The following is a 16,130-nucleotide window of genomic DNA, read 5'->3' on the forward strand; positions in this document are numbered from 1 at the left end:
TGCTTCACAACCCAGGCCATCTGCTTTTCCCCTGCCACCACCAGCTTTTCTGAACTGTGCAAATGGGTGTAATCCTTACTACACATTATCCACTCCCAAAATTATTCTGACCTTATCCTACGATAACCTACTGTCCCCACATCCTCAATCCAACACTTTCTGCCTCCTCTGTCCTATAATGTCTTCCCAATTCACATCCAATCTCCCTCATTGTGCTCACTCTCTGCCGACGTATGCACCTATTTTTACACCTCTCTACTCACCACCTTTTCTGCACTCCCCCTCCCTTCATCACAGCCTCGTGACACAGCCCGAGTATTGTCCTGCCACCTTCTACAGTAGTCCTTGCATGCTTTGCCAGACCAAACTCTTCTCTTCCCCCCTCCCCTCCAAACCAAACTCTGCTATCCCTCTCCCTTCTCACTCCTGATTGGTGCTTTTATTCAATGTAACAATTACAGTCTAGCGAAAGTGGCCAGTGATAGTGATCACGTGTACATGTAGTTTGCCTCTTTGTGTATGTGTGTGTGTGTGTGTGTGTGTGTGTGTGTGTGTGTGTGTGTGAGAGAGAGAGAGAGAGAGAGAGAGAGAGAGAGAACAATGATAATGATTTTTATGTGCTTCTCTTATGTTTTTCGTGTAGCCTTCTTACATCAGCTACGGGAGAGGCAGGTAGAGGCGTGTCGTCGGTTTCCCACAGTACCGGTGGCATCCCACGGACTGCGCAGGGTCCACCGCCAGCGAGGCCGCTGGCCCTTTCCGGCTGCCACAACACGGGTCCCGTCTCACTGTCCACTCAGCTGTCGAACATCAGCCGAGATGGCAGGAGTCACCTACAGATATTGTGCCAGCCTGAGCAGCAGCACCGCGCTCGCTACCAGACGGAGGGCAGCCGCGGTGCTGTCAAAGACCGAAGTGGCAACGGCTTCCCGATAGTGAAAGTTAGTGTGCAATTTGATGTTTCATTTTTACTCTTGGTTGTAATTACATATGAATATGAGTGAATGATGAGTTTACTGTGTTGGTGCATTTGGTATCTATTTTCATACTGTACTAATACTCTGTATGAATGCTCAGCTGTGAATGAATGCTTAGCTGTGAATGCATATTGTCATTAATTCTCATTCTGTGGATAACATCGGAAGGTGCACAAGGATGTTTGCTTGCTGATGATATGGTTGTCTGTTAGGTGGTAGCAATGTCAGGGGACTGTGGTGAACTGTTGAAAGACCTGCAGAGGACTGATGAAATGTGCAGGAACTGGCAGTCAACCCTGAACATAAATACACGTAACATATAGTGCACATGTAGGAGAAGAGATCCACTACTCCGCAGTTACACTGAAAATTATTCGTGACAAATTGGTGGAAACTGTAACTACTGTAAAATGCCCAGGAGTGACCATCCAGGGCAACCTTAAGTGGAATGACCACATAAAACAAATAGTAGGAATAACAGATGCCAGGTTGAGACCCTTTGAGTATTGCTGATCAGTCTGGGAGCTTCACCATGTCGAATTAATAGAAGAGATAGACAAGATCCGACAAAGTGCGGCACTTTCCGTCACGGGATTGTTTAGTCAACATGAGAACACTACAGAGCTGCTCGACAAACCACAGTGGCAGATGCTACGACAGATGTGTTCCACATCACTGAGAGGTTTACTATTAAAATTCCGAAAGAGTATGTCCCAGGAACAGTGAAACAGCATATTACTTCCTCCCACTTACACTGGGGAAATAATCACGAGGGAATTCAGGAAATTAGAGCTAATATAGAAATTCATCCAGTCGTTCTTCCCATGTGCCATTTGCAACTGGAACATAGAAGAGGAGGGATCAGATAGTGTTACTAGAATTACCCTCTGCCACATATCATCATATGGCTTGAGGGTATACATGTAGATACAAACTTGCCACAATACATACTGCAATCTGATACATCCTTCCCCGTTCCCGAAGTTCTGTTCTAAGTATCTTGCTTCACCATAGGAGCTTTACTCAGTGGTGTTATTTCTTATTTTCAGAGTCTTGCACCCTTTTCTGCCAAATGAATTTCTGAAGGTGCTCTTCTTAATTATTTACTCTTGAAAGTATAGAATTCAGTTTTGTAGGAAATACTTATTTCTTTTCTTATGCATGAAGTGCACTATGTGCAATAAACAAATTCTTGAAAGTAGAGATTTATTGCAGGGAGAATCTTGACTTTTATTTTGTTTCATTTCCTTAGTTGATTTTGTAGCGCCATGGAGCAACCAGATAATGGCTTATGATATGCTCAACTAGATAATGGCTTATGATATTCTCTTTACATTTATTCTGTTCTTGTTGGGCACATTTGTAGGTAATCATGGGTAGAATGTTAACAAAATGGGACTCAAACTGAAGCTTAAAATTATCCATATATTTTTATTTACTGTTTCTTAAAATTTGGATTAATTTGGATGATTGCTGCTTTATCTAATTGAACATCTGTAACAACATGTCATCATTAGAAAGTCTGTCACTCAGAGAGGGAAATCTCTTTGCTGAATATTTGGTTTTTAAAAAAGTTACTTAATTGTTGCTTATTTCATCTTGGGAAGAATTAGAGCACATAATAGTCAAGGTCCCAAAGCTACACCCAGTTCTTTCATGTCCAGCTGGGGAGAGAATTACAATACATACATAATATAAGCAAGACTTTCGGCACGTAAGAGCTCCAGCAGGATTGAAGACTGGGACTTGTGAGACTCCATTGAAGTCAACTGCATTTAAGTGTCTGTCTACCAGAATGTCAGGTGATGTGGACATCACCCAGTAACCCCATGGGACAATTTCAAATAGACCACACAGAATGATCACATCTTCTAACAAAATGACTGTTTTCAAATTCTTGTGTGCAGTGTCGTTATTTCTACACGAGAGCAATAAAAGACACTAACAACAGACTACTGATTCTCTATGAAAGAACATTAGAGATCGTCCCAATCTAATAAAAGTAATTGTCACTTATTGAAAACAGTTGTACAAAGGTGCGAGAGAAAGTGCACAGCCTGTCACCATAGATTACTCTGCAAGGTCAAAATCACTCACAGTCACAATTAGTGGTGCACTGGTGTTCTTTCTCCAGTAGCACTGCATCACAGACTTGTTGTTTACTGAGAATCTGAATCGACTGCTGAAGAGCTGCAGGTGGTGGTCCTACAAAAGCCGCCCAGCATGTGGATGCCAGGATGTGGCTGGTGTTGCATGGTCTCATGGATGTGAAATAGTGCTGGCTGTGTCCGGTGATCATGGCACCCTCTTTACTACAGCAGCCGGTGCAGTGAAGTCGAGCAGCATCAGCTTCAGGTGTCTGGCTTGATGGCAACCTGCAGGGCAGTACTGTAAGGCGTGTGTGCCTGGTCATCAGGCACCAGCCGTATGTGGTCCTAGTGTCAGCACATTGCCATTGACTATGCCTCTGAAATAGCACCAAGCAGATTGCTGAGCTTAACGTCCTCATGTGTCAAACATATCACCAGCAACATTGCCACATGTCCTTACTCCATGAGACACTCGGACAGATTTGAAATTTAACGCTGTAAATTGGCACGAAGCCTGATGGTTAGGAACTTTAAAACACCACTGCAACCACTTATACCACCAGCATCACATGTCGCCTGCCTTGCAAAGTAGTAACAATGAAAAGTCTCTCTAATCATGAAACTTCAAACCAGCTACGTCAGAGTGGAGTGCTGCTATAGTGGCATATGTTAGGAGCATCTGATATGCAAAAAAAAAAAAAAAAAGGAAAAAAGTCTTTTATGAATTTACCTGCCAGTTTAGTTATTATTAGTAAAATCAGTTTGTCACCACATCCTTTATATTGAATTCATGTTTCTTGGCTTCACCGTCTCACAAGAAAACCATCATCTCCCAACCTAATGTGGACTTTGGGAGACACTACCTATCAGTCTGTCACCACTGCCTGTACGAGGGGGGACCCAAAAATAACCGGAATTTTTTTCTAGAAAGCATATACTTCATTGTTTTCAAATACAACCTTAATCTCCTTCAAAGTATTCTCTATTAGCATTAATACACTTGTCCAAACGTTTATTCCAGTGGTCGAAGAACCTTTTAAATTCGTCCTCTTTGATACCTGCTAGCACTTTCATGACATTGCGTTTTATGTCTTCCACATCCGCAAAACACTTCCCTCTCAGGTCTCTTTTCATCCTTGGGAATAGGAAGAAGTCCGAGGGTGCTAAATTCGGCGAATAGGGCATGTGGGTCAAGGTAGTCATCTTTTTTGAGGCCAAAAACTGACGAACGCTGAGAGCCGTGTGCGTGGGAGCGTTGTCGTGATGCAGGAACCACACGCCAGAATCCCACAAAGCCGGACGTTTTCGCGACAAACTTCTGCGAAGCTGTTTCATAACCTCCAAATAAAATTGTTGGTTTACTGACTGGTGTTCAGGGACAAACTCAGAGTGTATGATCCCTTTGATGTCAAAAAAACAGATCAACATCGTTTTCACATTCGATTTCACTTGTCGAGCTATTTTTGGTCGAGTTGAGCCAGGTGACATCCATTGTGATGACTGTTATGTACTTTCTGGATCATACCCATAGCACCACGACTCATCACCTGCAATGATTTTGTTGAAAAATGTGGATCATCTTTGAACACGTCCTTCATTTCAAGACAGGCTTGAATGTGACGATCCCTTTGATCTCCGGTAAGAAGCTTCGGCACGAATTTTGCTGCCACTCTTTGCATCCCCAAATTGATTGTCAAGATGTGCTGAATTGAGCTTCAGGACAACCCAGACAAGTTCTCGAGTTGGTCGATTGTCCTGCGTCAATCTTCACTGATGAGATCACGGATTTTGTCGACGTTGTCTTCGCTTCGAGCAGTTGAAGGTCGCCCGGAACGGGGCTGATCTTCAACCACCATTTCTCCCTTTTTAAACCGAAAAACCATTCATACACTTGCATTTTACTAAGAGCATGGTCTTTGTAGACTGTCTGAATTATCACAACAGTTTCTGCAGCGTTCTTTCCGAGCAAGAAACAGAACTTCACTGCCGCACGTTGTTCGTAAGAACTAGCCATAACTAGCCATTTCCTCGTGTCATGTCTGCACTGTACGCACACTCAAAGAACTGCTAAAGAAACCACACTTCTCACTGTTGGGTGATGCTGCGTGGCAGAATGACTCAGCAGAGCTCCTACTACAACCCTCTGATGGCGCGACCTGCTACTGCAAGTACACGATGTGCAGCATTACGATTCCGGTTATTTTTGGGTCCCCCTCGTATTTCAAGGTGGGACACTTATCACAACTAACTGTTCGATGGTGTTGGAGCTCAGCATGCTGTTGACAGTGTTTACTGCAACAAATGTTGACTGTAGGTTCCCAACTTTTTGATGTTTTTGGAAGTTTTTGATTATGTTCAATGTTGTAAAGCTGCTTCTTCTCATGTACATGAAAGCTCTTTTTTTTCCTGGTAATAAGGTGTTCATCATACTGTTTTGTGATGGAAATCTCTCAATGATTCAACAAAGAAACACTAAAGAAATTGTGTAAATGGAAATGAATGATTACAATTGAAGTTAATTATATTAGTACAAAAATGTCAACGACATTTCCAAAATTTGTCATAGTGGGCACAAAATGTACAGTACAATATGGCAGTGACTCAGTGGCAAAAACTGTTTCAAGAACATAATTACCAAAGAGATAAAGATGGTATTTTTGTGTTGAATTAATGACATCTGGTTGATTTTATCATGAATGTCACATTGCAAGACAGATTATTGTTAAAATATAAATTAATTCTAATAATTTCATTAACATTGTAGGATATAATTTTTATAACTCTGATTATTTTCTTTTTACTGATGTGAAGAAAATGTCATTGTGGTTAGTTAAAAGTCCTCTCATATTTTTTGTCGTAGCTTGTTGGGTACAACAAACCAGCAGTAATGCAAGTTTTCATTGGCACTGACATGGGCCGTGTTGCACCACATATGTTTTATCAAGCTTGCAGAGTAAGTGGGAAGAATTCTACACCGTGTGTGGAAAAAAAAATTGATGGAACAATTGTTATTGAAGTAGATTTTGATCCCACTAAAGACATGGTTATAACGTAAGTATTCTATATTTGCGATTTTGTATATACATTATTATTAAATACCTGTAAAACTAAAGAACTTCAGTGTGGAATTTGTCTAATAAGTAATTTGACTTATAGCTGTGACTGTGTTGGGATTTTGAAAGAACGGAATGTTGATGTAGAGCACAGATTTCCTGAACAGTCTGGTACACGAAATAAGAAGAAATCTACTCGATGCCGTATGGTTTTTAGGACCACTATTACTCATGATGATGGTTCTACAGAAATTCTACAGACTGCTTCACAGCCCATTGTGTGCAGTAAGTGATACTTTAATGAAGCTGAATAATGATATAACCGTTAAAATGATATTGCTAACAGTACACTTACATCTATTTCAGCACAACCTCCTGGAGTTCCTGAAATTTGCAAGAAGTCAATATCATCATGTCCGTGTACAGGTGGAATGGAAATTTTTATTCTTGGAAAGAACTTTTTGAAAGACTCCAGGGTTTTATTCCAGCACAGTGACACAGACCCGTGCTGGGAAGAATCTGTCCAACCTGATAAGGAATTTCTTCAACAGGTAAATTGCAGATTGTATAGAATGAGCATGCATGAGGACCTCTTGTTGATATGTAGTTGTTTGCCTACTACAGGCAAATGTTCTGGTTCAGTTTATGGTTACATAGTTTTAATAAGTCAGGATAGTTAGCTACTTTCAGTGACATTTTTCAGTATCATGCAATTGTCCAAGAATGCATACAACTAAGCATTCTCAGTTCAACTTCGGAACTTAATTTTCCTTTCTGTTTCTTTAAATACTGTAAATCTCCATGACTTACATATCAGTGGCAAAACAGGACCCTGTTCAGGTTGTAGGAGCAATCCTTATCATTCTTTCTGTGCAGTTTTGTATCAGTTACCTCTTCACGTCCCTATCAGTATTTAAGAGTTCTAGGAAATACGAGAGGCTTCTCATACAATCATGATGTGTCACTTAACATTACCAAATCATTTTTCCTTAATTCTTGTATTTGAAAATTTAGTGTGAAGTGGTTTCTCATTTCAGCTATCATTGTCCTGCAGAAACACATGTTGTAAGACACGGTAAATATTCATAGCTGTTCTTTCAGAGTCTCATATTTTGTGTCGTGGTTATACTTTGCTTGCCCCATGCTGGAAAACAAATTACACGGCGATCCTCTGTCCTATCAACTCTTTTAATTATTGTTGTCAAATGCTGAAGGCTCAATCCATATGAAGTGATTCAGTGAAGTTGTTTGACCAATTTTTAAATTTTTGATTTTTTATATCTGCTTACCCTATAATTGAGAAATTCAAAACAGTATCTTGCACCATTATTGAAAGATGACCATTTTTATTTGTAATGCACGACAGTTTCCAATATGGAGACATTAGAATTAATTTGAATATCTTTGCACTGGGTTACGTTACAACATTGCAGTTGACATGATTATTTTTAGAAAAGTTTCCTCTACACATTGTTTACTAGCCAAAATACCCTAAATTCAAAAGTAACCATTCAACATGACCACCAAAGTTTTCTCTGGTGGGACTGAATATACAAATTTGATTTTCGCACATTTTGTACACTTATATTTGACTGTGATAAAAGATATGAATTTTTGAAAGTGAGGAAATAATTAACATTATGCAACAGCCAATCTTATGGTTGTTGTTAGCACTATCACCCTGTATGTAGTTAGTATTATTTATTTTAACAACAAAATATTAAACAATTCTATGTTAAAAAAATGCCCCTTTTACATCTACGTTTATTCTCAATTAAGTAGCACATCATTAAGAGTTCGAAATGATAAAAGTAATAAACATGTGAAATATCTCTATTGTTGAGAAGGCTACAGTTTTGTGCATGAGTTTAGTCCTCAAGACAAATGTGTAAAGGAGTTCAGCGAACAGATATACAAGTCTGCACAGGAGCCCAGTAGTCAGTGACAAGTCTGTACATGAACTGTGTATCCCCACGACACTTACTGGGTGTGGTATTGCTGTAGTCAGTCTCTTCCGAAACCTATGTTAGATAGGATGTACATACTACATTGAAAGTGTAGAATATTTTGTGTGCTTTTGCTGTGAGTGTTATTTCTAACTAACTAAAATAATTTTAAAATTTAAAAATAACTAAATTTGTAAGACTAATTGGAAAGTAAGAAAATGGATGAATTGTGCTCTATTGGGCAGATAGTAAGTGAAGTGTGTCACAAAACGGTTTATGGTTCAGTTTCAAGAAACTTAAAAAAATATTAATGACTTTGTTTAAATTATAAGTCAGTTCTTCTGTGTCATCTGTTTGCGAGTATCACGAGGAGAAATGTATTCTGAAGTACAGTCATATTTTTGGGGAAAAAAAAATGCTCTGATTCACCCAAATTTCATAAAAAAAAGGCCAGTCACTAAAGGTTCGAGGTAAATAAAACTTTAACATTTGTCCTTGTTAATTGTGAGTAAAACAGCTTCTTGAGTGAAAGTTAATGTGATTTGTGGAAATTCCTTGTGCTGAAATTGTTATTCGGGAATATTCATCCTGGATTCAGAACCAGAATTGTGTAACCTTGTTAATGGCATTTATATTCCTGAGGAAGCTATTAGCCAATTGGATTTTGCTTGTTCTAATTTAGAGGTGTTTACTGCTTCGAAAATAAGAAAACCGAGCAGTGGAAAAAGAAAAGCAGTTATTGAAAGCAAGGAACATCGAATTTCAGACAAAATTAGAAAAGACACAGAATCACTCTTTTTTTTTATCAATAGCATTTCTAAGAAAGAAGAAAACCTACCTCCAGAATCACCCAACACTGAATATTTGAGGTTAATCGAGAAATTAAAAAGTAAGTGTTCAGTTACAGTTAAAATGAAAAAAGTTAAAATTTATAGGTTTGCTCATAGTTGAGAGAAAAAATAGTTAACAATTTAAACATTTCTGATTGTTTGGTTAGACTAACCAAATCAATGAAAGAGCAAAGCATTCTACCAGTTTTAGAAAAGAAGAAAGGAGCAGATATAAGTGAAGAAACAATTGAAAAGATCCTGCAGTTTTTTTGAAGATGATGATAAACTGTAGAATGTACTTGGGTAGCAAAGATAGCAAAAGAGTTGTTATAAATGGAGTTAAAACTACAAACTAGAAATGAGTAGTGGTATGAAATCTAAACGAACTTTATGTAGCTTTCAAAAATGTTCATACTGAATGGGAAACTGGGAGCTCAAAATTTTGTGACATTCATCCTGAGTGATGTACTTTTGCCAGTTCCTCAGGAACACGCTTGATATGTGTTTCTTTATGTCATCAGAATGTCAAACTGTGGGTGCAAAGCTCAATGATGTTAACTACAAAGACTTACTAGATTTAATAGTTCGTGGCACCAACAATTATGACTGGATGATGAGTTTGTGTGATAAATTTCTTGGTACAGAAACTGGTCTTGAATTGTTTAACAAATCTGAAGAGAAAATGCCTCTCAATTTTACCTTCAAATGGTGGGTCACAACTGACAAAGCTGAAATAACGGTGGTTAAATCTCAGGAAGGTTACATCGAATCTTTAATTGATAACTTAGATAATCTCCGATGTCACCACTATGTTTCTAAAATCTGCAGCAACTTTTTGAAGGACAAAAACGTGCAATTTTATGAAACTGCATTCATAGTCTAGCTGATTTTGCAGAAACCTTTACATTTGTGGTTCAGGGTGAAATACAAGGGTATCACTGGGTCAGTGAACAGGTAGTTGTGCATCCATTTGTTCTGCACTTCAAGAACGAGAAAGGTGAAGTTTGCAGTTACTCAATTTATATTCTGAGCAACTACTTGGAGCACAACACTTCAGTTGTCCATCTGTTTCAAAAATATGTAAGAAGCTAGCCACACTGGCTTTAACTGCCACAGACCGTGGTCATGTGCATGTTAGTTGTGCATTTGACAGTCTTTTTGTCGTGCCTATCTGTGACTCAGCATCTCCGCTATATGGTGAGTAGCAACTATCCTTTACATAATATTGTTTCAGATGAAAGTGGTTGTCAATACAGGAACAAAAAGAATTTTACAAATCTTTGCAACCACAAAGTAGGTTTTGGGTTGGAGGCCGAATGGCACTATTTTTGCCTCTTGCCATAGTAAAAATGCATGCAATGGAGGAGGTGGTACAATAGAATGTGAAGTGAGTGAAGCAAGCCTACAAAGAATGACCACAGACCAAATTCTTACAATAGAGGACATGTATGTCTTTTGCAAGGATAATATTAAAGGCATCACCCTCTTTCTCATCAGGAAAGAAGAGGTAATCACCTTGATGTTGAAGCTCCTTTTGTCTCCCTCCTTTTCTTACTCTCTCACTCTCTCTCTCTCTCTCTCTCTCTCTCTCTCTCTCTCTCTCTCTCTCTCTCTCTCTCTCTGGGAAACATTCCACGTGGGAAAAATATATCTATAAACAAAGATGATGTGACTTACCAAACAAAATTGCTGGCAGGTCGATAGACACACAAACAAACACAAACATACACACAAAATTCAAGCTTTCGCAACCAACGGTTGCTTCATCAGGAAAGAGGGAACGAGAGGGAAAGACGAAAGGATGTGGGTTTTAAGGAAGACGGTAAGGAGTCATTCCAGTCCCGGGAGCGGAAAGACTTACCTTAGGGGGGAAAAAAGGACGGGTATACACTCGCGCGCACACACACACACACATATCCATCCGCACATACACAGACACAAGCAGTTTAGAAATTGTAATTTTTGCGTTAATGTTTTCCCTACGTAAAGTTGTATATAGTTGCAGATGATAAACTGTAAAGAAAAACAGACACTGTAAAAATGTAATACAGCAGGAAAACCACACTATGTGGTAAAAAGGTATGAATACACAATTTTATGTGCTCCTCAAAAACCTGTAATTACGATTTAGAAACTAATATTTGTATGTATTTAAACAGTAAAGAACATTCCTTATGCTTAACACCCATAACAATAATAAAAAAAACACTGATGATGCTGCAACTGCTGTGAAACATGTCTGGGACAAAAACAAAATAATGTTTGCTAAAGGCAGACCCCACTCAAAAACATATGCTAAAGAAGAGGTAGTTCTTCATATCAAAACTACAGTTCAGACCAGACTTGAAAACTGTATTGCAATAAAAAGAACACTTCAATTCCACAAATTCCTTGGCATTGCAGAAAACTTAGTTCAACACTATCAGAAATTGAAATTTCTGAGGATCATTGTGTCAATAAAATTACATCTCTGTCTTTAACATTAAATGATGTAGTGGCATGTGTGTATGGTGGACAATGATGGCTTGCACAGGTTGAAAGAATAAGTTTGGAAAACAATGATGTTTTTGTGCATTTTTACCACCTTTCTGGCCCAAGAACGTCATTCAAGAAGTTTACTGATGATTAAGTTTGGATACCAAAGGAAAAATGTATTAAGGAAGCTAAACTTACCACAGCAACTGGGTGGGAGGTCATATTCTATATCACAAAAGCTGTCTGAGGATATAAGAGTTCTTAATAATCACCACTAGGAGTAGAAAGCGCCGCACCTTGAAAGTATGTTGATTTAAAATATTTATTTTTGAAATTGTCAAGATAATATAAATGTTTAGTTCAGTAATTTTTTGAGTTTTTGCGTACAATTCAGCACCTTAACTTCAATAATAATTGAGTACATCTAACCACTATCACACATGAACTAGGCAACAGCCATAAGATCAAGTGTTGTACAATTTGAAATATTTTCTCATTTTCAAAAATTCATGTCTTTGTTCACAGTTGAATATCAGTGTTGAAGGTTTTACAGTATTTTGCTATCATATAGGCGTGCAAAATGTGCAAAAATCAGATTTTTATATTCAGTCCCACCAGTGTAACTATCCCCAAACTTGAGAAAAAATAAAAGATTTTCAAATTTCAAAAATTTATAAAAAAGTAAGGAATCGTTTGTCAGCGTTCTTGTTCTGTGCAAGGCTAGTAGTTTGATATCTAACTGCAGGAAAAAAGTACACTCTGATAAATCACTCCTTGGATGTTATTATTGGGTCTAAAAATTGAATTTTCTAAATTTTCAGTACTAAGCTTTGGTAATCATTTTGACTGATTATTTTTGAATTTAGGGTATTTTAGATAGTAAACAACTTTTCTAAAAACAATCATGCCAACTGCAATGTTGTAACTTAATCCAGTGCAAAGATATTCAAATTAATGCTAATGTCTCCATATTGAAAAACTATCTTGCATTACAAATAAAAATGGCCATCATTCAGTAATGGTGCAAGATAAAATTTTTTATAACTTTTTTGAACTTCTCAATTATAGGGTAATCACATATAAAAAAATATTTAAAAATGGTCAAGCAACCAACTTAATTTTTATCGGAGGTAAGCCAACCTCGATCAGATTTAGAGAGCTGGTAATGGTTTACCATAAGGAAATCTACATCTACATTTATGCTCCGGAAGGCACCCAAAGGTGTGTGGCAGAGGGCACTTTACGTGCCACTGTCATTATCTCCCTTTCCTGTTCCAGTCGCGTATGGTTCACGGGAAGAACCACTGCCGGAAAGCCTCCTTGCACACTCGAATCTCTCTAATTTTACATTCGTGATCTCCTCGGGAGATATAAGTAGAGGGAAGCAATATATTCAATACCTCATCCAGAAACGCACTCTCTCGAAACCTGGACAGCAAGCTACACCGCGATGCAGAGCGCCTCTCTTGCAGAGTCTGCCACTTGAGTTTGCTAAACATTTCCGTAACGCTATCACGCTTACCAAATAACCCTGTGATGAAACACGCCCCTCTTCTTTGGATGTTTTCTATCTCCTCCGTCAACTCGATCTAGTACGGATCCCACACTGATGAGCAATACTCAAGTATAGGTCTAACGAGTGTTTTGTAAGCCACCTCCTTTGTTGACGGACTACATTTTCTAAGGACTCTCCCAATGAATCTCAACCTGGTACCCGCCTTACCAACAATTAATTTTATATGATCATTCCACTTCAAATCGTTCTGCATGCATACTCCCAGATATTTTACAGAAGTAACTGCTACGAGTGTTTGTTACGCGACCATATAATCATACAATAAAGGATCCTTCTTTCTATGTATTCGCAATACATTACATTTGTCTATGCTGAGGGTCAGTTGCCACTCCCTGCACCAAGTGCCTATCCGCTGCAGATCTTCCTGCATTTCGCTACAATTTTCTAATGCTGCAACTTCTCTGTATACTACAGCATCATCCTCAAAAGCTGCATGGAACTTCAGACACCAATGTGACCAATAGAGAACTACATACGTTATTAATTTGTATTCTCCATGAAACAAGACTAATGGCCTGACTCATATTAGTCACTTGGTGTGGATGGAAGATTGTCGTTAAGTATTTTGTTGGAGTGAATCATGGACTGTAGGAGAACTGGAAGAGAGAGAATCAGAATGTTCCGAGATGTGATGTTGCAGAATAAATCTGAAAATTAAAAGAAGTGATAGGACATGAGGACATTATGTGCAGAATTGGTGAGAAAGGAATATCTTGAAAAAACTGATTAGAAGAACAGACAATATGATTGGACATGTGTTAAGATGTTGGGGGGGGGGGGGGGGGACACCTTGAATGACTCGTCGGGACAAAAACTTTAGGGGGAGACAGAGATCGGAATATATCCAGCAAATAATTGAATAAGTGTTCCTCTGAAATTAAAAATGGCACATAAGAGTGTGGCACAGGAGAGATGGGCTGTACATCTAACCAATCATAAGGCCTGTTTGGGGGAGAGAGGGGAAAAAAAAGGCAGCCTTGGTAACCACACCTAAGGGTGTAAAGACAATGTCCCTCAAGGCACTGAACATTATGAAACATCTAATAAAAAGATTGTGCATGCCTTTGGATGCAGTTGCATTAATGCATTACAAATGTTCACAAAGCAACTGAGATGCAATACCAGTGAAAAACCAGATTTCTGCTGATCCAAAGGTGGTTGGCCATCCACATGGTGAGGGAGATCGCATTGTCTATCTTGCTAAGATTGTAAATATTTTTGGTTGGGTCACTGGTTGCTTGGAGTCTTGAAATGCCAATGAGGACCACAGTAGGCAAACATGAAGGTTGGCATCTTGTGTGACTGGGTGAAAGTAGGATCCACAGATCAGTGATAAGTGGCACCAAGTAGACAATATGCCCATTTCTTGTATGTGCAACCCCTTTCATTTTTTTGGTTTCCCTATTCTGTACATTCTCTACCTTATAGGGTAGAAATTTCTTCCATTTTTGTGACATTGGTCAGAAATAATATGTTATTCTTCCCATTATGAAATATGTTACTGCCCATTAAACTTCTTACGTCCTTCCATTTTATCAGAAACATTTTTATGCCTCCATGGTTTGTTAAATTTCATCAGGGCTTTTAAAAAAGCCATGCCATGTGTTTTACTGTCTGTTCGCAGGTGTCGTATATTTTATTGTACAGTGATCATTGTTGGTATCTTATACCATTTGTGTCCTGTATAGTTTACAGTCTGGACTGGGCTGCTTGGCTTCAATTGAAGCCCCTTGGCATCTGGGGTCCTGTTCTTTGTTCACACAGTAAAAGCAGGTTTTAAAATGGTGCAGATGTTTGCAACAGTCCTGGGTTTCAGTAATTTGTGGAGGTCAATTGGTTTCGGGAAACGGTCTGAGGGAGGTGGCCACAGCAGTAAGACTTGTATCAGGAGGATAGCATTTCAGCTCTCAATCTGATCACCCAGATTTGTGTGTGTGTGTGTGTGTTTTTTTTTTTAAGGCCTTCTCCATACTTCCGCAAGTCAGGCATGTGCTTGGTGTCTAATGACCTTGTTGTTAGTGGGATGTTAAACACTAAGCTTCCTACTTCTTTCAGAAAACAGTGTTGGTAGTTAACTGTTTTATGGCTTCCTTGTTGAAGGAGTTAGAAGGGGGAGGGGGGGGGGGGGAGAGAGATTATTGCTACCTGGCAGCCTGTTTCACTTGTTACACAGAAATTTCTCTTTGATAAAGTGTCTTTTATATACACAATTATTAAGAAGCTCTGTGCAACAGTGTTCATGAACGCCTACCTTTGCAATAGTTTGCACTGAAAAAATTACCATAGTCCGAGTTCTCATTTCTCTGATTATAAACAGTAGCAGGGGTGCTCATGGCTTATGAATGTGTCCTTCAAACAGTATAACTGAAACTTATATTGTTATAGTGTGTAACTTGGGTACTGTTCTGTAAAATTAATTGAAAGCAGTACTCATTCACTTTCTTGAGTTTTGAAATACAAATATTGTTTACATGTCAAAGTTATTACTGATTGTTAACAGAATCTTCCGTCGGTTCTTGGTAGAACAACATTATAGTAACTGAAAAGCACCAGTTTGCTTTTGTTCTACAATATTACTTTTATTGTTAACCCGGTTTTCGGCTTACAAGGCCATCTTCAGACATTTACTGAGTATTATCACCAAAGGAGTTACAATGTTTGCAAACAACATTGGAAGAGAAGTAACACGTCTACTTACTGTGAATCGGAGTCCATAACTAACAAACAAATTAAGTGGTAATTGAAAATGCATTACTGTCTTAAAGTGTACAACAATGAATTATCTAATGCTCATTCAAGGTGAAATATACAGTATAGGTTACAAGTTGAAAACTACTGTCAATAAAATTCTTCTGTGTATGTGACTGCATTGTCAATATGTTAAGTTCTCCAGTGTTTCGGCCAGTGTTATAAATGGCCTTCCTCAGGCTATTCAGCTGAGTGACTGTATTGTCAGTATGTAAAATTCTCAATTTGGGCCGTTTGTGACAGTGGCTGATACTTTGGAGAATTTTACATATTGACAATAAGGTTACATACCCTGAAGAATTTTACTGGTGGTGACAACAGCTGTGTAAGCTTTGACTTACATTCAAGGACATATATATTTTCTTACTACACCATTTGACAGTGAGGTACTGTTTACTACATAAAATGATCTCAAAGTGGTTTTAGCAGTTTTCA

General features: G+C 38.5%; 1 protein-coding gene across 3 annotated transcripts in view; it reads left to right on the top strand.

Annotated features, from left to right (window-relative positions):
* The window catches only part of LOC124615459 (nuclear factor of activated T-cells 5-like), a 403,737-nt gene that overhangs the window by 342,652 nt on the left and 44,955 nt on the right, over positions 1-16,130 (top strand). For all 3 annotated transcript variants that reach the window (XM_047143361.1, XM_047143362.1, XM_047143363.1), the window contains exons 5-8: positions 644-941; positions 5,928-6,118; positions 6,224-6,405; positions 6,487-6,671. In XM_047143361.1, coding sequence (XP_046999317.1) covers positions 644-941; positions 5,928-6,118; positions 6,224-6,405; positions 6,487-6,671 — 856 coding nt within the window. The remainder of the gene's footprint in view (positions 1-643; positions 942-5,927; positions 6,119-6,223; positions 6,406-6,486; positions 6,672-16,130) is intronic.

Source organism: Schistocerca americana, chromosome 5 (assembly GCF_021461395.2).
Source record: "Schistocerca americana isolate TAMUIC-IGC-003095 chromosome 5, iqSchAmer2.1, whole genome shotgun sequence".
Classification (NCBI taxonomy): Eukaryota; Metazoa; Arthropoda; class Insecta; order Orthoptera; family Acrididae; genus Schistocerca; species Schistocerca americana.